At 44.5% G+C, this 22,685-nt stretch overlaps 1 protein-coding gene across 8 annotated transcripts in view; it reads right to left on the reverse strand.

Moving 5' to 3' along the window:
- The window catches only part of LOC116947012 (partitioning defective 3 homolog), a 221,214-nt gene that overhangs the window by 157,902 nt on the left and 40,627 nt on the right, over positions 1-22,685 (reverse strand). For all 8 annotated transcript variants that reach the window (XR_012945462.1, XM_076070123.1, XM_076070112.1 and 5 more), the window contains exon 2: positions 1,632-1,733. Coding sequence is in view for 7 of the 8 variants with exons in the window: in XM_076070123.1 (XP_075926238.1) it covers positions 1,632-1,733 (102 nt within the window). In the remaining variant the exon portion in view is untranslated. The remainder of the gene's footprint in view (positions 1-1,631; positions 1,734-22,685) is intronic.

Below are 22,685 nucleotides of genomic sequence, written 5' to 3' on the forward strand. Positions count from 1 at the left end.
ATAAGCAGAGTAGTGGGGTGTTACGAAAAAAATCCAGAATGGATTCCAATTAATTTGGACTGAAATTCGATAAGCAATGGCAGGAACGTTCCGTCGGGTATACTGCAAGAGTCACCAAACTCCTGAATAAAAACGTAGACGCAAAGCCGTAAAAAATGGTGCTTAAATTTCAGCACAAAAAGTACGATATTGTAATAGGAAGTCGTCTTCCGTTGTTGGAGAGTTATCATCCAGACAAGCCCATTTGAGAAGTTGTACCGATTGGATAGTATCCGTGCATGTACAGCCAAGCGCAGAAGCACATGTGTTGCATATGTTGTAGTCAGATGCGTGTACATATATAGAGATACATACGCGCGAGCACCTGCCGTGTCATATCAAGCGTCAAACTGTGCCCACAGCTTGATAGCGTGTGACCCGCACGGCATTTAGCCTCCCTGCTGAACTTAAAAAGGTTGCCTTTTTATATTTTTTTCTTCAACTGAACTTCCTCCAGTAATCTCATCACTAGGCATGTAACAAACGAGTGAAAGTAAAATGTATATTTTTAAAAAGTACCCCTCACCCACCCCATGTTCCAAAAATATCCTTTTTTCAAAAGCACTACCAGCCACTCTCTGGTCCTCCACGATGACTGTGTGTGGAGTGTAGCGGTAGTTGTAGCGGTAGCGTAGCAATCGTGCAGCGGTTAGCGCACTGCGCTACAAACCCAGTGGCCCGAGGTCAATTCCCACTCACGACCAACACCAATAACGATTATCTGAACTAGTCATGGGCCTTCCCAAGGTCGACTCAGCCTCAAATGAGTACCTGGTATTTACACATCAATGTTTCCACATGGCGATGTGTAAACATCATCACTATGGAGACAAAGACGCGGTACTGGCCACCCACCCTCTCACCCACCCCCTCGCGTACCGTGCAGGCCTTGACAGGTGCTCGCTAACACAGCACTTGCGCCAACAGTCTGTTAAGACCAATATCGGACACCTTTGTCTTTGTGCAGCGTCGAAACGCTCAGCCAGCCGTTGTGCGAGACGGCGCTGCTGGCCTCTGCTCTGAGTCGGAGGGGCCCTGGCGTCGGTTGAGTGGGTGTGCGAGATTGTTTGAACGTCGAGGTCACACAAGGCAACATCGACTTCGTTGAAAAGAACCTCGGCCAATGTCGCCCAGCTTTACCGAAGACGTCAGACGCCGTGGGGTTTATTTTTGTGAGCATTTCTCCCTTAAAAAGAGAGGTGGACATATTACTCCAACCTGAATTACAGTCCGCATCGGCTGCCATACTGTGCCGATCAGTACTTCCATCTCTTACGTATCCGAAATGTATGTCCAGTGGCCCTGCTGTAAGCAGTGGAATGGGGCCCACTGTCCAATGTCCACCCCTTCGTAGCCCTGCGCCTGTGCCCACTCTGGCTCATGGCCCCCGGGGTACAGAAGCGCCGCCTGCACACGCATCGTACCGCTAGGCCGGTTGTTAACCTTCGCTCGGTATCCATCTGTTATAACCTCAAGAGCAGCTACTTGTAAGTTGTGATTTTTACAACAACAACAACACACGCATTTGTGATTGGGCGCAATTGCCAGATTTGCGCGAGCGCAGGGCACGTGTGCGTTCAGGGGGCGCTCACCTTGTCACGATCATCCGCCACGGCGCTGACGGTGTCGTCCCAGTCCAGGATTCCCCCGTCCCCGTGCTCCAGGTGACGCACGTGGACCCAATAAGTGGCATCCTGACCCAGGCCAGGGGAGAGAGAGGGAGAGAACCAGTATTTATAAACAAAACTTTGCTGCTGCTGCTGCTGCTGCTATTGCAGCAGCCTCTGCAAAGAGGTCCACTCTTGCGAAAGTTTCCGCTATCGCATGGTTTCTAGATTTGAAGCTTTTGTGACTGCAAGGATCCATGCTCTTTGGTTCTATACGTGACTTTACCGAATAGAACCAAAGAGTATCGCATGGTTGACGACGACAAGATGCTCACAGTGCCGCTTGTGCCAGAAACATGCGTGATAATTCGATGTGAAGGAAAATACAAATAAATGGAAATGTTTTGAGGGAGAGAGCAATGGTTAAACCTGATTGCAATTAGAGATAGGCAAATTGCCGGTTCTAGCAGTGTGGTTTTCATATTAGTCCTCTTGGGTTTCCACCTTTTTATTTAGACTTTGTCTTTTTTGTGCGAATAATAATTAATAGTGGGTGCCAGTTACAAAACCAGAGGAAGATAATGTTCATACAATGCAAAAATATAATACAATGATAAAACACAATCTGGATTTATATTGTGTGTAAATGCGACTGCACGTCCAATGCAGCTGTTCACGTGTTGGACACGTTGTTCGGCATACAAATGTGCAGGAAGACCTTCTCACCGCAAGATAGATGTAAATCGGAGCAGGAGGTGACAAAAACATAAATATATTGATAACATCAGTCAGTGCATGGTATCAAGAGAGAAGATGGCTTCGCCAGGGTGAAGGAGAAGATAACACGGAGATCTTTGGTCACCAACCCCTTACTAGGGGATGGCATGAATAACCCATTGGAGATTGGCATCAGACTAACCATGCATGCATTTCATCCATTTCAGACCCTCTTAAAAATAGCAGCACAGTGCTATGAAGCCAGAAACCCAAGTTTGAGTCCCAGCCACAACTAGCATCAGTGACAAGTGAGGTCTAAACCTGTCTTGGTCCTCTCATTAGCAGCACACACTGAACAACCCCCCACAATTGACATGGCATTGGGAGGCATTCATCCAGCAGTGGAAGGTAAAGTATATATTTCATTTTTGTTATTGAAGACATCTTTTTATAATGTAGAACTACCTTGGAAAGAGCCAACACACTCCATCAATCTACTGATATCAAACCATGCGCAAAGAACACAGCTCAGCTGCACAGGTGACTGAGTTTTGCCCAGTATTTTGTACGGTACAGCCCCATGATACGGCCCCCCACTAAATATGTTCTGGGTTCGCTGTGAGATTGAAAGAGGCATGCGACTGGTATCCAGAGCCATATCGAGAGGAATACTGGATGTGGTGTTCCAGGTGCAGAAATATTAACTGGGCTACCGAGCCAGCTGAAATGAAACCCTGCTCTCTTACCAAATCTACACAACTCTACAACAATCGCGATTTGAAGCATTTGTGACTGCAGGAATCCATACTCTTTGGTTATTTCGGTAAAGTCACATACGTAGAAAAAATATATATCACGACGTTTCGATCGCAACACAAGCGGTCGTCCTCAGGCGGTAAAAAATAATCTAGCAGTGGAACTGCTGAACCAGCGCGAGAGCCGTTACAACAAGAGGTTATATATGTGGTGAAGGACAAGCAGGCGGGGTCTGAGCTGTTAAGGAATTCCATCCCGCAAGCACGTCAGTTGTGTTAATGGGGGAGATTTGGGAGAGAGATAAGCATGAAATGAGCATCCGTCGCCGTATAAGAGTATCGCCCCTGCATATGCGCACAGCAGCAGTGTTAACGGGAGATTAGCACTATGTTGATGGGAGAGATTAGACAGAGAGATTAGGGGGATTAGCAGGTTAATGTCATGTCTTTGTGTAACACAAGCTGCGGCGCTGCCACCTGCGCTGTGAGAGGCAAGCACGTCCACGCAAGGGAACCACCGCAACAGTGGTCTAGCCAGTGAGACACACAGCCCATCACACAGCCAGAACCATCGATACATCGAGGCTAAGGGAGCAGAGGTGCAGTGCTTCCATCCTTCCTGCCGTTTGGCTGTTATCCCGACTCTCTGAGTTGCATTGCCCTGTTAGGTGCCTCTGCATTAACGGGCTGGGGTCTCACTAACATGGCCACCTCTGTTCCCTTGGCCTAGATGTATCGATGGTTCTGGCTGTGTGATGGGCTTTGTGTCTCACTGGCTAGACCACTGTTGCGGTGGTTCTCTTGCGTGGACGTGCTTGCCTCACAGCGCAGGTGGCAGCGCCGCAGCTTGTGTTACACATAGACATGACATTAACTTACTAATCCCCCTAATCTCTCTGCCTAATCTCTCCCATCAACATAGTGCTAATCTCCCATTAACACTGCTGTTGTGCGCATATGCGGGGATGATACTCTTATGCGGCGACGGAAGCTCATTTCATGCTAATCTCTCTCTCCCTAATCTCCCCCATTAACACAACTGACGTGCTTGCATCCGGGGATGGAATTCCTTTCCAGCTCAGACCCCGCTTGCTTGCCCTTCGCCACGTAAATAACCTCTTGCTGTAACAGCTCTCTCGCTGTCAGCAGTTCCACTGCTGGATTATTTTTTTTTCCGCCTGAGGACGACCGCTTGTGTTGCGATCGAAACGTCGTGATATAATATTTTATTTTTCTACCCACGTGACTTTCCTGAAAGAACCAAAGAGTATAACTCTACAACAACCGCCAGTGACTGAGCCGAGAAAAACTTGCCAAATATGAAAAAAAAATCCCCCCCCCCCCCCGTCACTGAAAAAAACAGTGGTTGACCCCAAAGGTCACCGACTGACAGGAGCTTGTGACATTTTCTTGACAACACAACAAAGGGCTGCGGCTGTACATTATTCATGCCTCGGGCTGCAACGTCAATGAAGTTATCTCTTCTCACACTGACTGGCAAGCCTATGGGTGACTACCTGTGTAAATTGCCCGGAGCTTACAGCTGATAATTGCTGATTAGACAACTCATTACAAATAAAGACGTGAAAATAAATGTAATAAGCGGAGAGAGATTTGTTAATAATTGTCTTTATTTCATGCCAAACCGCTCAAAAAAACACCAACTTGTTGGCTAGGGAGGAGAGAGACAAAAGCATACACTGTTGGGGCAAGTATTGTTAGCAAGCACCTATTAAGGCTGGAATGGCACACAAAGATGTGGGGTGTAGCCAGCACAATGCCCAGCCACTTTTGTTTCACAGTGCTGATGTTTTACACACAGCACCAGCGACTCATTTAAATCCGTGTCAACCTCGAGGAGGACCCAAGACCAGTTCTGATATTACTCGCCACCAATGTTAGCCTTAGCCGGGATTTAAATTCAGGGCGCTGGGCTCATATGTCAGTGTGCTAACTACTGTGCCACTACTCCCCACACCAAGACAAAAATTCCCCTCTGGCTATCCTTGCGGTTGAGTCACCAACCACTACGCCACCGCTCCCCACAACCCACTCTCGTGTCTTTCATGCCATGCGACGCTAATTGGAAGATGCCAACAAAAATCTAATGGCCGAGCTGTTGGCCACCAACTCTGATCACGTGTGGAGGGGTAATGCCCCTGGCTTAAGACCCAGGATGACCTTAATCCCAGTCAGCAGTCATTCCTAAAGTGATCACTCATCAGTTAATTATTTTCTGCTCCTTGTAATGGATCATTTACCCATCAATGGTTAACAGAGTTCAAACGTAAAAGTGTGGCTTTCTTCGTAAATCCTGGAACCTAATAAAACATTTCTATCATGGGTTTATTAGGCAAAGGTCTTTGCCTTGAATCTTTTGAAAAATCCAAGGCACCATGAACAGGTGAAGTGCAGGAGGAGCTGGACAGTGGGGGTGCATGGTGAAGGTTTAGTGCGAAGCATGACTTGGAGGATGGTGGAGACACTTGATCAAAGAGGTGTAGTAGACAGGGCTCAATGCATCTCTAATATTTTCTGGGTTGCTGTTAGACTGGGGTAGTCACGAGGCTATTAGCCACAGCCAGTGGGAGGTATATTGGATGTGGGGTGTCAGATGAGGAAATATTTTCTGGGTCACAGATCTAGGCTGAAATCAAACCATGGGTGTAGATTTCCACACGTCTTCACTGCACAGACCTTTTCCCAGTCAAAATCCAGACTCAAGCACCTCATCCTTGAACCTATGACTGACCAAATAATATGTAGAAAACGTCTTCATTCACCCTTTTTTAAGACCCTTTAAACAGCCAAATCCTATCAGAGAGACGCTGTCTTGATGCCGGATCTGCCGTTTTTGGAGGGAAGCGGTTGCGGTTCGTGCATTATGCAATCATTACAGGGACATAAGTTAAATTCCTGGCCATGGCTCACACCAGAGGCAAGTGATAATGAGCCATTTGTGGGCACTCCCTTCACCATCACGTACTGCCCAACGTGGTGAAATATGGTCAAACTCCCTTGACCGAAAAAGCATGGGGAAGGCATTCATCCAGTAGTGGATTTGCAAAGAGGAGTTGTGACTCTAAGTAAATGTTCCATGTGACTGGAAAGTGGGGGCTACGAGGAACAGACTACATTGGTGCTTTAGCTCCGATTAGTGGGCAACTGCATCAGCACAATTGTAGAATTAGCCAGCGAAGGATACACCTGGATTATTTTTTTAAAGTCGAACAATGCCCCTGTTGATCACATGCTAGGTTCAAGCTGGATTTACACAAGTTGTGTATACTTTTTTCATTATACAGCTGCATTATGAATTCCAACTTACTTTAAAATAATCTATGAAGTTATTTACGAACCCATTGCTAAAGCATGGTCAAGTAATCTCTATGACTGAAAGGCGTGGAGGGGGGGCTGCATCAAGCACAAGATTGGCATCGAGCTGCAAAGATAAAAGATCAAATCTAAGAGGCTGACGTTTTAGGGAATTAACCTTCTACATAGTGGTATCACTAAAGAGCCTTTCTACTCTGAAGGGTCATTGCTGGATACATCAGCCGATCAGGTATTACACACTTTCCATTATGAAGCACAATTACTGCTTTATGCTATTAATTTACTTTTCATTGCACGACTGCCATCGCAGATTATTTTTTTTAGTTTAACAGGCAGTTCGCTGAAGTAAAAAATATAACCAGTTTTTTTAGTTTAAACAATAAACATAAAAATGGGGACAGGTTTTCATCTTAATGTGGATTAGTTTAACGAAAGACTCCTTGCTGATTAAGACTTCGAAGCGCAGTTGAAGTGAATGCAGACTCCTCTTTCTCTCATTCCGCATCTCCTCTGCTAACTCAACCATCCATACCCCCAACTCCAACCACGTTCACATCACCACCACCCTCATCGTCTACTCCTCCACGAAGCTCTCTTAAAACTCTCAGCTACCCTGGCCCTTCCCACCCCTCCATCTCCTATAATGCAAGTTTTCAGACCTGTCCCTCCCTCCGTGCGCAATACTTCACTGCTTCTCGCCACATTTATTACTGGAGCCCAGACAAGCAGACAGACGCAGCTCATTACTTTCCTTTCCCGGGGAGCACTCGCCCGCCCCTGTTACCTCCTCCTCCCCTTCCCCCCGCTTCTCCACTCAGTTCCCCTTTGAGGACATCTCCTACAGACGCCACCTGGGTTATGGTGGGGGAGGTGGGGGGGGGGGCACAGCACCCGCCTATAGATTGTTGGCGGGGCCCCACAGTAATTGATGCTCAGGCGTACTTTACTTGATACAGTCCGTGTAAGAAATAAAGATCACGGCCTTGAATAATTTATATGTACGACTTGCACAAGAAGTAGGACAATCAATCCAAATTGCACTTGCGAGCTACCGTCACGGTGAAATAAAGGACAATGGACTCTAAATTGAACATTATATCACGGAAATCAGTCAGATTTAGTTGTGCGTTCATTTCACGTAATATTGTCATGTCTACGTGAGGTTCAAAGGCGATGGAATTTTGCAGAACCAAACATCGCGCGAGGAATTGTTGGATAAGGGAGTGGCGACGCAGCTTACACAAGTGGCGAGTGATATCTGAACCGGTCCTGGGTGCTCCCTTCACAAAACCCGCACTGAGCAGCAGGGTGAAGCTTGTTAAGTATATCTTTTTTTAAACCCACAGAAACAACATGACACGGAGGGGCCTTCATTTAGCAGTGGGTTAGCAAAGGGCTGAAAATTCTTCATTAAATTATGTAAATAGTGTTGCAGGGGTTGGCCGGGTGGTCGAGTGACCATGTGGCTCATGGGTCATAAAACTGAGCTGGCAACGCACTTCCCCCCAGAGTCTGCCTGGCTGTTGGTTTTTTTTTCTGCGTGCAGGATACCAGTGTCAGGAGGATTGCCTGTGATCCTACGTAAAAGTAAAGTACAGCGGGTAAAATGACGCACGCAAAAAGAAGACGAACGTAACAGCTGCTAAGCCCGGCAGCTCAGGGGAGGCGGGGGCCTTGGGACACTTCATTTGCGTCGTGGTGAGAGATGCCACGGAAAGAAGAAAGCCAAACCAACAACCCCATGCCATCTTCTGAGATCGTTCTCTGACGCAGGGTGGTGCACACTGCTTGTTGCAAGTGCACTGAATGGAAATGTTGTGAGTTTCATGACGTTATCCCGACACCACAAATGCCATGCCATTGTGCAGAAAGCAAAAAAAAATATTGTATGTAAAAAGGAGTACGTCGAGTAAACACACCTAAAGCAATGCGCGCGCACATGCGGGCACACGGAGAAAGCTTTTCAGCAGAAGTGCTTTTCAAAGGTAAAGTAACATTTTACCAGTCGAGCCATACTCTTTTTATTGGTGGTCTTTCACAAGTGGTGGACATTCCACATTCCTGGAGCACGAAGTCAATCTGCCGATAGTATGTCCACCCATAATTTAATCGTCATGATACAGCCGACACTGGGATGATGGGCTGAATGGTTCACACCCAACCAGGATTTGAACTCACAACCTACTGATTGCGCCACACACAGCACCATACAGCTGGCTAAGTGCTGTTACTGAGCACCTTCTAAGGCAGGTGAGACACACAAGTGAGCTATGGGAGTGAACAGCTTTCCTCACTTCCCACTACCAGTGCTGGTGGCTTTTGACACAGTGCGGCAGCTGTTCAACTTAACACCAAATCGTCCTGGGAGAAAGTCATGCCAGTCACAGATGGGGCTGAATGCAGATAGAATGGACTGCTGAGAGGACAGTGGCAAACAATGGAAGACATCCCTCGTTCCCCTCGGGTGCCAAAACCCTCTCCAACAATGGAAATTTCAGGTTTGGTAATCAGAGCTGCTGTTTAGCAAACGTGCTCACTGTGACATTGGGGCATTCCAAGTGACTTCCTCTGGGAATCAAACAGAAGCAGTGCAACCCTTCATGTTGAAAGTGACTCGCGGAAGTGGATGTAAGAGCTACTTCTGAGAATTTTTCAGTTGACCTTTGGGCCGCACAGTAAGTGGCAACATTTCCTACCAATCCTGATACACGTTCATTGCATTATGGTATTACCGATATTTAAAAATTTCAGAATTAGAATTTAACCAAATCACGTATCAATGATTTACTTTTTACCATCAAACTGAGTGGCACTATGGAAGAGTGCCTGCCTCACAATAGGAAGGATGGAAATTTACATCCCTGTTAGGCGTTGTCTCAGCCGGTCACTCATCTGGGGCTCAATAAACTGAGTATCAATGTGCGGAAATTATTTTTGTGAAGAGATAGTTCCCTGCCTTAAAAAACGTTAAATTTCCTGCACTGGTTCAGAGCAACCAGAGGAGATGAGAATCACCCCACACTCAATTGCGTAATCATGTATGTTGACTTTATATTCATAGCCAGGTGATGAACTGTATTCATTTCAAAAGGAAAGCGTGTCAACACCAAAGCCACTTCTACACTGCTCATAGCCACAATTTATTTAGCATGAACACAACATATTATTAGAACCTTAATAACAGCAGGGCGCCAGAGGATATAAGACATTTAGAAAAATGTATGTTGTCATTCAGAAAAAAAACTTATGGACAGCCCTTTTGTCAATCTACTGCAGCTTATTCTTCTTGTTCAGTTCAATATGGGCGTCACAGTGGCGAGATGTTACCTACCTCACCTGGTATACAGGAGGTCGTGGGTTCGATTCCAACGCTGACGCCTGCTGTATATTTGGAGTTTGCGTGTCTCTCCCCGTGGTCACGTGATTTTTTCTCCGCCTCGTCCGGTTTTTTTCCCTCCACATTTATAAACGTGCGTTCAGCGTATTTGGCTGCTATAAATACAATCCACATCAGCCACTTCGTTGATCTATCATTTATGGCCAGGACACTTCTGAAAAACAGCTACATAGCTCAGTGGGCCTTACCTGATAAATTAAAAACGTTTAGTTTAAGTTTAATATAGGGTTGTGCCTTCGGTTCATAAAGAAGCCGCCAGGACGTGGGAGCGAAACGTTGGACGTTGCGCCGAATAACACGCGGCACAAACCGTAAGGGGCCATCCATTTAGTACGTACGCAAAAATCTGTCAAAACTTGACCCCTCCCCCCTCCCTGTACGCACGCGCATTTTTTACACCTCCCCCCACCTGCGTACGCACGCTTGACGCACCGCCCCCCCCGAATCTTATAGAACGGCCGATATTTAATCCACGCAAACGATCAAGGATTAATAATATTAACTTGTTTAAGCAAACAGATAGTCCACCGCCGGACTAACTCATTTGAAGCCCAATGTAGACAAATTATAATCGAGGCTCCACCTCGCCCCCCCCCACCCCGTTTCCTATGCGTACGTAAATTGTCAGTAGACCCCCCCATACGCAAGCGTACGCATTTGGGTTAACCCCCCCCTCCCCCCTCCATGCGTACGGACTAAATGGATGGCCCCTAAACACATAAACCCCAGTTTTCTCGGCAGGAGGTCAAAGAGGATACAGAGTGGGGGTGGGAGGGGCCATGAGTCACGCAATGAAAGAGGGAAAGGCAACCAAGGCAGCATCCAGCATCTGGTCGTCGTATTCACACGTTGCTATAAAAGCAAGTTTGATGCACACCATGTCCCCTCGCCAGACCAATGTAATAAATAAAACACATCCAATAATACAGAGTGTGCCTTTGTGCGTGGCTCCAAGATTGTCCCTGTCAGCATGGGAAATAAAAAAAAGTCTTCCCGTATACATATAAAAATGAAATGCAACAGACATTTATTTTAATTAGACAGAACTATGAAGGCCATTGTACTCATAAATGAATATATGTACTTAACTATAACAGCCACTATTCGCCACTAAGTAATGGTGACGTCACCACAGGGTTGTGCCAGGCTAGGTTAATGTTGATACATGAAGTGTCAAAGGTCACTGGTATGAGGTCACACTCAGGTGTTATGGGTGAATGGACTTAGATGACTGGCAGATACACCGTATTCCTCACTGTAACCAATTGCTATGTTTTATTCATCCGGCGCTCTGTTGATTGTTGTGCCACTCCTTGGCCTTCTGTTATCGCTAGATGGCTACTGCTCAGTAGCGTCCTTCATGTGCCTCCTCCACAGAGGCCAAACTTGAAACCACTGGTATCAGTCATCAGCAAATGCTATCAGCTTCACATCCTCCAGGACCACATCAGCATCTCTTCTCTATTCCGTGAACGATTTGGGGAAAATATCTTATTGCGATTTTTCTGACAGATATTGCAATTGCGATTTGATTTGCGATTAAATTTGTTTAAGTCAAGCTTCAGTTCAATATTCACTGTGTAATAGATTGAAAACATGTGATGGAGCATTACCACATGATACCATCAACAATATGAACTGCTCTATATATTGTAATGCAAGGATGAGAACTTTAAATATATGAATTGCATCCAACATGCATGTATTCGTATGTTTTAATTGAAATAGAATAATCAAACAAAGAACAATTGTTACGTTAAAAAAGTAATAATAATTAAAAATAAAACAATTCCAATAAGTAATAGGACTTTTCAAATCGCATAAAATCGTAGCGTTTGCGATTTGCTAATCGCATTGTTTCAAACTGCGATTTCGATTTGAAATTGATTAATCGTTCAGACCTAGCACCTATTTAGCCCCCGCTATCCAGCCAAACAGAAGCTGCTTGGGCAGGCAGTAGCTGGGCATGTGGGCTATATAACCAAGCCAAAACAACCTTGCCTGCCAGAGGAGCTCACTGATGGAACCGTGTCAAAATATTTCAAGAGTCTGTGAGCTCCTCACAATCCAGCCTGGTTAAACTCAGTTAAATATTACACACACCCACACATATGCCTTGCATGGTCTCTGTTTATTCTCCGATGAGTCCTTAGCAGGCACTCACTAACAGTGCTAACTCCAGCAGGTGAGGCAGGCCATGATTAATAGTCGTGTTTGTCGAAATACTCATGCAAACAAACGGATACTTGGTTGATGAGCAGTTTCTTTTAATAAAACACAGCTGAGTGTAAGTAATGTGGTGTGGAGAGGTGACAGTGATTATCACACAATGCTATAAATCCCGGTTATCAGAGTTTGACAACTCGGTCATGGCTAGCACCAGTGGAGTGATATATTTGAATGGGGGGGTCCTGGGCTGCTCCACTTCATTGACCCACACTGACCATTGTGGCGAAATGTGATCAAACAACCCCCACGACAGACAGAGCGGGGAGAGGCCTTCATCTAATAGTGTATTGACAAAGAACAAGGAGTATTTTTTAATGACCTTATTTTCATATTCTTGGTTCTTTCGGTAAAGTCACGTAGAAGGGAAACAATAAAATAATAAAAAAATAAAAATATAATACAATAAAATTCTCACGACGTTTCGACTGCAACACAAGCAATCATCACCAGGTGTGAAAACCACACCTCGAAACGTCGTGAGAATTTTATTGTTTTATATTTTTTTATTTATTATTTTATTGTTTCCCTTCTACGTGACTTTACCGAAAGAACCAAGAATATGAAAATAAGGTCATTAAAAAATACGTAGAAGGGAAACAATAAAATAATAGAAATATAAAACAATAAAATTCTCACGACGTTTCGACTGCAACACAAGTGTGAAAACCACACCTGGTGATGAATTTGATTGTTTTATATTTTTATTATTTTATTGTTTCCCTTCTACGTGACTTCACCGAAAGAACCAAGAATATGAATCCCTGCAGTCACGAAAGCTTTAAATCAAAATTTAGACCTTATTTTCATTAACATGTAAGTAACGTCGAATTATAAGAACGTATTCGTCCACGCAAAGTTTGCATAGTCAATGCTGCTCATTAAGAGAAAGAAACGCGGCTTTGGTAATGTATGCCAAGGCTAAGCACTGCGCCCGTATAGTAGATTAAACCCACTTTAAATGTTCATCTGAACCTAATTAAACATCCTTACCCAAGGTGTGCTCATTGTTGAAGGTCACGTCAACGAGTGATTTGCGAAGTACAGCCAGGTACACAGTCTTATAACATTAGGAAAATTGAGAGAATGGAGTGAGGGCAGAAGGTTTGATGTCCGTTGGGGGTAGGGAACAAGTGGAACGTTGTGGAAGTGGTTTGTTAGGAACCAAAAGGCAAAGTAATCTTCAAATGTCCATTCCTGTAGCTATTGGGCGAATAAAAACATTACTTCTCAGCTCTAAAACACGTTTATAAACAGGGTACCGTACTCATGAACATAAACTAAACATACATTTAGGAGATCATTACATCACCCGCCTTGACGACAAGAAATGCAAAGCGTCATGGCGATGAGTAACTATTCCCAATAACGCCATTCCCATGACAAAGTGTGACTAACACACACACACAGACGTGTGGATTCTGATTCGATGCCTGCACACTGCCCTAGGATAATCTGGAAAACAATTAACTCACAACATTGAATGCGTTTGTGTACAACATTGCTCCACGCATCAAAGTTAATATGCAGTGCTCTTACAGTCTGCTAACTAACCAGCAGTTGCTGAACAAGTCCGACTCTGCTGATGGTACCCATAAGATCGGAAACGTCAACACTTTGCTTGCTTGTACAAATGTTGCCGCATCATATAGGGGTTATAAAGTTACAAAAATATGTATTTGAGAAACAATGGAATTCTGCTTATATAAACTATTTACATCCCCCCACCCCCCCATAGAACATACACATTTTAAAATAATAATCATTTGCAGCGCTTTATCAAGCCAATTCTTGACAATGGCCTCCCCATCCCATGTCCATCGTGGAGGTTGTTTGAACATACTTCACTATGCCGGTCAGTGCAGGTTTGCTGAATGGGGAGACCCAGGACTGGTTCAGACATCATTCACCACTGGTCTAAGTCATGGCCAGCAATTGACCCGAGGTCACCAAGTTTGTAGCGTAGTGTGCTATTCACTGCACCACCGCTCCACCCCGAGGCTACTCCAGCAAACAATTTACTCTTTACATCGCACCACTAGCCTTGTGGAAATTACACGGATTGAAAAACATTTTAATCAAATCGGTAAACCGTAGAAATTACTGCATAAATGCAAGTCGCGCAAAACAAAGAGGGGCCTTGTGCGTGGTTATCCGGTCAGAGCATGGATCCCTCATTACGGAACATACCTACTCCTTTCCAGGCGATCGCATCACATGACAGGAGCGAGTGCACTCAGGGGGACAGGGATGATTAACGCGTTTCATTGTGTGCCGGTGTACAGTGAGGGAAAAAAGTATTTGATCCCCTGCTGATTTTGTACGTTTGCCCACTGACAAAGAAATGATCAGTCTATAATTTTAATGGTAGGTTTATTTGAACAGTGAGAGACAGAATAACAACAAGAAAATCCAGAAAAGCGCATGTCAAAAATGTTATAAATTGAATTTCGATTTAAAGCTTTCGTGACTGCAAGGATTCATCTTCTTTGGTTCTTTCGGTAAAGTCACGTAGAATGAGAATAAAATAATGAATTGATAAAATAAAATAACACAATAATATTCTCACGACGTTTCGGCCACAACACAAGCGGCCTTCCAGACAGTCTCGTCCCTTCACCTGATGAAGGCCGCTTGTGTTGTGGCCGAAACGTCGTGAGAATATTATTGTGTTATTTTATTTTATAAATTTATTATTTTATTCTCATTCTACGTGACTTTACCGAAAGAACCAAAGAAGAGTTCTAAATTGATTTGCATTTTAATGAGGGAAATAAGTATTTGACCCCTCTGCAAAACATGACTTGGTACTTGGTGGTACAACCCTTGTTGGCAATCAGAGAGGTCAGACGTTTCTTGTAGTTGGCCACCAGGTTTGCACACATCTCAGGAGGGATTTTGTCCCACTCCTCTTTGCAGATCTTCTCCAAGTCATTAAGGTTTCGATCCTGACGTTTGGCAACTCGAACCTTCAGCTCCCTCCACAGATTTTCTATGGGATTAAGGTCTGGAGACTGGCTAGGCCACTCCAGGACCTTAATGTGCTTCTTCTTGAGCCACTCCTTTGTTGCTTTGGCCGTGTGTTTTGGGTCATTGTCATGCTGGAATACCCATCCACGACCCATTTTCAATGCCCTGGCTGAGGGAAGGAGGTTCTCACCCATGATTTGATGGTACATGGCCCCGTCCATCGTACCTTTGATGCGGTAAAGTTGTCCTGTCCCCTTAGCAGAAAAATACCCCCAAAGCATAATGTTTCCACCTCCATGTTTGACGGTGGGGATGGTGTTCTTGGGGTCACAGGCAGCATTCCTCCTCCACCAAACACGCGAGTTGATATGATGCCAAAGAGCTCCATTTTGGTCTCATCTGACCACAACAGTTTCACCCAGTTGTCCTCTGAATCATTCAGATGTTCATTGGCAAACTTCAGACGGGCATGTATATGTGCTTTCTTGAGCAGGGGGACCTTGCGGGCGCTGCAGGATTTCAGTCCTTCACGGCGTAGTGTGTTACCAATTGTTTTCTTGGCGACTATGGTCCTAGCTGCCTTGAGATCATTGACAAGATCCTCCCGTGTAGTTCTGGGCTGATTCCTCACCGTTCTCATGATCAATGCAACTCCACGAGGTGAGATCTTGCATGGAGCCCCAAGCCGAGGGAGATTGACAGTTCTTTTATGTTTCTTCCATTTGCGAAGAATCGGACCAACTGTTGTCACCTTCTCACCAAGCTGCTTGGCAATGGTCTTGTGCCCATTCCAGCCTTGTATAGGTCTACAATCTTGTCCCTGACATCCTTGAAGAGCTCTTTGGTCTTGGCCATGGTGGAGAGTTTGGAATCTGATTGATTGCTTCTGTGGACAGGTGTCTTTTATACAGGTAACAAGCTGAGATTAGGAGCAATCCCTTTAAGAGTGTGCTCCTAATCTCAGCTCGTTACCTGTATAAAAGACACCTGGGAGCCAGAAATCTTTCTGATTGAGAGGGGTCAAATACTTATTTCCCTCATTAAAATGCAAATCAATTTATAACATTTTTGACATGCGTTATTCTGGATTGTTTTGTTGTTATTCTGTCTCTCACTGTTCAAATAAACCTACTATTAAAATTATAGACTGACCATTTCTTTGTCAGTGGGCAAACGTACAAAATCAGCAGGGGATCAAATACTTTTTTCCCCTCACTGTATGTGTGCGTGCCGGTGTATGTGTGTGCGTGCCGGTGTATGTGTGTGCGTGTCGGTGTATGTGTATGTGTGCGTACGTACGTGCCCCCATCCCCATTATATCCTGTATTGGCATGTCCGCCACTCACCCTATGCTAAACTCAATTGTTGCATTACAGGAATTACAACTGCTGCATGAAGGCCTCCCCCCACGCAGCGTCAGTCGTCGCAGTGACTCAACCATACTTCACCGTGCTGATCAGTACAGAGGTTGGTGAAGTGGAAGGGGGTGCCACGCTCGCCCAGGACCGGTTCAGATAGTGCGCGTCACCGATCTTAGCCGTGGCCTGGAATCAAAGTCACGGTTGCCAAGTTTATAGTGCAGTGCGATGATCACTGTACCACCACGCCTATGACCAAATCCTATCGCCAAATTACCATGAATGTGCCCATCCTTGCCAGATTTTACACCTGGTTAAGTAGTTGGATGGCAGACCGCCTGCGAATACCAGTGGGCTTCGAGGTAGTACAGGAAATGGATTTGAATGCTTCTGCATGCAGCCTTTGAGTGCCGTCTCCTTACTCATTGGTTTTTTCGGTAAAGACATGTATGTAGAAATACAATAAAATTATATTAAAACAAAAAACAATCACGACGTTTCGATCACAACGCAAGCGATCTTCATCAGGTTTCAAGAACAAATCTCAAAAATAAATACAACAAAAAGATGAGAGACGAGAATTCAACAAACCTGAAAAAACATTATGTGAAGCACATCCAGTCAGGCCAACAACACAGTTAGACACTTCCTGGCAGACCACGAATTTCAGAAGAATGTTAAATTTCGTGTTCAACCTTTGGATTGCACATACCAGCATAGATAGAATGAAAAATACGAGGTACAGTCAGTAGAAATACATATACAAGTCCACTGACCGTGTACCTCGTATTTTTCATTCTATCTATGCTGGTATGTGCAATCCAAAAGTTGAACACGAAATTTAACACTCTTCTGAAATTCGTGGTCTGCCAGGAAGTGTCTAACTGTGTTGTTGGCCTGACTGGATGTGCTTCACATAAATGTTTTTTCAGGTTTGTTGAATTCTCGTCTTTCATCTTTTTGTTGTATTCATTTTTGAGATTTGTTCTTGACACCTGATGAAGATCGCTTGCATTGTGATCGAAAAGTCGTGATTATTTTTTGTTTTAATATAATTTTATTGTATTTCTACATACGTGACTTTACCGAAAAAACCAATGAGTAATTTAATGCAGTCACGAAAGCTTTAATACTTTGCCATCTCCTTGTTTGTAAGAGATTTCTCCGGTTTCATCCCACATGCTATACACTCACTAATTGAAGCCAAACATCCATGGAATCCCTGAAAAATAGTCTCCATACTCAATGAGGTTTTCCTCGTTAAAAGGGATACTTGTATGGTAATTAATTCAAGCGATGGGACACGTAATAATTGAGTCAGTCTGCTTGCTGCTGGATCATAAGATACATGTCCACTGTTTCCCGTCTCCCGTGATGCTGGCCACATTCTCTGGCTGCAGCCCGGTGTCCCCGTGGAGCGTGTCATTGTCGGTTTGTGTCCGCAACTTCCATTTGTTCCCCCTTTTGTGACCCGGCCTTCACAATAACAATGCAGACTTATTTTACATCTTCATCACTGTCGTTTCTTCAGCCATATTTGCAGAACCTGAGCCACTCGTTCTCGAGTTGCTCAATCAGATGTCGGGCTACCCATGTAGAGTTGCCCATTCTCGATGTGGTCCTTTAACTTGGCAGCGAGTGCTGCTCTGATTCACCTGGAGAGGGACTGATCTAGCGTAGCTGTTAGGGAAGCAAAAAGTGTCCATGTTCCTGACCCATAATGAAGCACACTCGATAGTCGCACGAAACAAGTCAGCTTTTAGATTTCCTTGTGGGGTTTTAACATCAGTCTGTTCACCTGGGTAAATTACCACCACATTCCACCTTACTTTAATCCAAAATTCCAACGTTTGACTTTGTCTTTTGTATTCGCTCACCATGATACATTTTAAAAATAGTGTAGATGGTACAGCATTAGTCTCATCACCCTTTTGTCCAAAATTCATGAGAAAAGTCACAAGTCGTTTTGTGTGAAATTCTGTTAACTTTTTTTTATTGAGAAAGATATAGAAATTGCGCATTTTTACATACAGCGCTTTGTCAATCCAAATACTGGATGAAGGCTTCCCTATACTGTGTCAGTCATGGCGGTTGTGTGACCATACTTGACCGTGATGGTCAGTACAGGTTTGTGACAGTTCACAAACTCAGGTCACCAGGTTCGTGCAGTGCGCTAACCAGTGCACCACTGCTCCACCCATACACAACAATTCATTCACCACCATTCACCACGAAGTGTGGTGACGTCACCATGGCAAGTGTATCATGCTTGGTGCACTTTGAGGCCACATGAAGTGTCGAAGGCCCACTGACAGGATGTCACGAAACAGACCCAGGTGCCATGGGTTGACCCGACTGAGATGGCTGGCAAATGGACCAACTGTACTCCCTACTGTGCCAACTTTCTGCGTTTTAGCCACCCAGCGCTCTGCTCGTTGTTGTGAGCATCACTCCTCTGCCCTCCATTGTTGCTGTTACAGGTTGCGGGGCTGCCCGGTGGGCAGCAAGGGGAAGCAGCAGCAAGATCCAACTTTGTACTGCACTCCGATTCTCCCATGTCGACGCTCCCCACTTTGACCAACCTGCACTTAATAGTGTGGGGAAGTATGTTCAAAATAACCCCCACGACCAAGACGGTATGAGGAGGCCCGCATCCAGCAGTGGGTGGACTGACAAATGGCAGTTAATATAAATGTACATATTTTTTACATGAGTAGTGGGGTCAGACATAGGCAGAAGCTTGGACTTGAACAGGGGCATGTAGACACAGGGAAATGGTGTGGATGCATATGAACCGTGCACATTTAAAACAAATATATCATTAAAAAAACAATGGTTGTTAACCATTCCAGGTCTTTCACATACCCCAGTATACACTAGCATATCAGTGCTGCGAGCACGGGTTTCAATTAAAAACACAAACTCGGCCCAAACCCTCTCTCCCCCACGTGTGCATACCTCTCGGCTGCCCTCAGCAACTTGCTTGCCAACTGCTCCCCACCCACAGCACTGCTTCCAGCTCCCTCATACCCCCTTACTACCCCCCCCCCCGCTCTTCCTACCTTCATCTCCATCTTCCCATCTGCCAGGTGATACACTCCAGCCATCCCATCATCGATTCCCAACATCGTAATGCATCATCATGCACTGAGGATTGTATTCTAAATGAATGTATGCCTTTGAGGTCATACAAGGAAAATGGTGTTCTTGGCCGGCAGGTGCTCCCGTTTCCTCCAATGCACCAAACAAATTGTGACTGGAAATGGAGAAAATCCCAAAGCAGGGACCCCTTCTCCTGAAAGTGTCTTGAGACTCCGCGAAGTTTGTTTTTCTCCTGAATATATAAAGGCTTTACTCATATTATTAATCGTTGAACCAGATTCTGAACACTTTCACAGTCTCAATTTAGAATTAATGTAAAGAAAATGTGCGTGTTTAAAAAAAAAATTCAATTCATCTCAGATGTGTTTTTATTCAGTGCTAAAATCCGTTAATCTCAAATGACAGACACGGAGCTAAGTATTCAATAGCTAAAGAAGAGTCCAGTCTTGTGGCTGCTGATAACATCACAAGTCAGACAGACACGGAAAGTTGATGAATGTCATCTTATTCTTAGACGGATCTGCACAAATTCGAGTCAGACTGGCTGCGGGGGGCTGTTATCAGAACAAACGCTTCCTACCCCCCCACCTTGAATGTAATGTCACTGACTGTGATGTGATTGACTGTGATGTGATTAGTAACAGAAATCCAACAAAATGTGTACAAACTGCACATACTTCAATCTTCCATCCTTTGTCAATCCACTGCTGGATGGAGACATCCCCGTGACCTCACCACTCTAGTCAGTACGGGATGATGAAAGTGCGGGGAGGCCCAGCACTGTTTCAGATATCGCTCGTGATGACATTTTGGCAACTCAGGTCACGACTGCGAGTAACATTATCCTGGCCGCTTTGAATTCTCACCCGATTTAACAAAATACATTTGAAACGTGATGGTTAGCTGTGGGTACAATCTTAGTACAGTATGCTGACCACCGAATCACAGCTCCTCACCCCTATCTTATTTTTACAGCTAAATTGTTTAAGTAGGAAAACACTGCACCTGCTTTGACTCTCCGAGTCTCATAAGCTATGTGGCCTGTATAACAAATGCTTCTGGGTTGCCTGGTGCGATAGGCAAGAGCCCCTGAGTGTGTATAACAGCACAAATTGTACTAAAATTTATACGAGTAAAATAACAACTAATTTACATGTTAAATAGATATTAATCCTACATTTTATTACCTACACTCCACCATGATGGTGCACAATACATGTTGAACATCGCTGTGTCAGATGGGTGTTTGTTATTATTATGTATTGACAAGGTAATGCCATTTGGGGACTTTACAAATCTGAGCTCGCTCATAACCTGAAGTGTTGGGCGAAGGATCGAAGCTCAAAGCCATCACGGCCATTCCCAACGACCCCACGTCATCCGAATGCAATTTGAGTAAGTGACGGTTTTTCACCACACGTCACATTAACCACACTGAACAGTGGGGAGATGAATTTTAATGTAATTGTTGCACAATTATTATTATCATCGTGGTAATCAGCAACCATGATTCACGTGTTCTTCTTTTTGTCTCTCAGTGCAATTCCAAGCAGGCCTATTTCCAATGTTTCTTCGTACACTTTTCAGTTATTGTTCTGTCCATTAGCAAAACAAAAAACCCAATATGTAGCCTCACTTGACCAATTTAAACAAAGGAAAACAAAAAGGCAGCAGAGTATCATCGGAAAATTCCACGACACATTACAACGTCCAACATATAGTGTGTGGTGCCCAGTGGTCTGAGCGAGTCATAAGTACATTTTAACAAGGCTAACTATAATGTGGCCAAGATAACAGTACAGCAATAGTCTTGAATTTATCCGTGTAGAGCTACATCCCATCATATGCATGTTTTTTTTCAGTGGATGTTGTCGGCTGCACTATATTTGTTTTGACCACGGGACCATTGCAACGCATAACTTCAACGGCGCGTGGCGAGACCCTCCTACAACCGCCATGATAAACAACGCTGTTCGTCGGTTGCGCCTCTCGGCTAAAAACACGTATAACATTACGCACAAATACACACAGATGGATGGATGGATGCATGGACACACGAACAGGAAAAACGCATACACAGGCAGATCCAGGTACAGACATGGACACACATGGGGACACAAAACACTTGGGGCAACTTGCGTTAATCTTCAGAATTTAAGAATTTACAATTGATGCTTTTACAGCCATTTGATAAGTCCAAATTCAAAACCATCCACAAGGTGAATATGAACCAACCAAGGGTTTTAGAGCAATTACACATCAGTATTATTGAGTTCTTTACCTAAGGACAGATGCTTGCATCAAGTTCCCTCTGTCCCTCTCCTTTTTCAAAGTTCATTACCATCCAAGTTTTACGTTAAACTTTTTCGACATTCTGCAGGAATAATTTTTGGGCTCAACTCGGTCAAGGGCTAACAGATTGTGGCATCAAATACAATAACATAAAACACCACCTTCCAACAGCCATGCATGGGATGCTGAGTGGAACCGACTAGCGATTTGCGAGGGTGCAAAATTATCCCCAAAAACTCTAAGATTCCAGCCAACGTGTTGCTCCGCACGTGGGAGGCTTGCAGCATTGATTGTCGACAAAGACTACAAGGTCCTTTACACCAGGTGCATATCATACACAGTATGCCTTCCGGCTTTCGGGACGAGGCCGAATAAAGGGCCGTGCACGATGTAGAATCGCCTAATTATGGCTGCATATTGAACAGCACAGAAAGCTGAGCCATGGGGGTATGGAGATCACAGTATCCAGTGGAGTCGAGAGCCACTGCTATTTGAAAACATTGCATGTAATGCTTCGTAATGTTCCTACAAGACTGCGAACAAAACGTTCACAATCAAAAAATGTTTTTTTTATTTTACCCAGAAAAGCATCACCCCTAGGCTCCTTGTCACGAGGGTCCTGCATTTGGATGTAAACGATATATTTTTTTTACACTGGAGTACATGGAGAAAACCAAACAAGCATACAAGGCGATAACACTGAAACGCCCGCACATCTGGATTCTAACAAAGGCATAATTAATACATGCATCATCACTATAACAAGTACAAACTTCATCCCAACGTGTTCCTCAGTTAGAGTTGCATTTAAAATGTACATTAAAACAGCCACACAGCATCCTGCCTTGTGCCACTAATTGCAGTCAAAGGGAGATACTGGTAGACG

This window comes from Petromyzon marinus, chromosome 2 (genome assembly GCF_048934315.1).
Source record: "Petromyzon marinus isolate PM22_M1 ecotype Great Lakes invasive population chromosome 2, UKy_Petmar_22M1.pri1.0, whole genome shotgun sequence".
In the NCBI taxonomy this organism is placed as follows: Eukaryota; Metazoa; Chordata; class Hyperoartia; order Petromyzontiformes; family Petromyzontidae; genus Petromyzon; species Petromyzon marinus.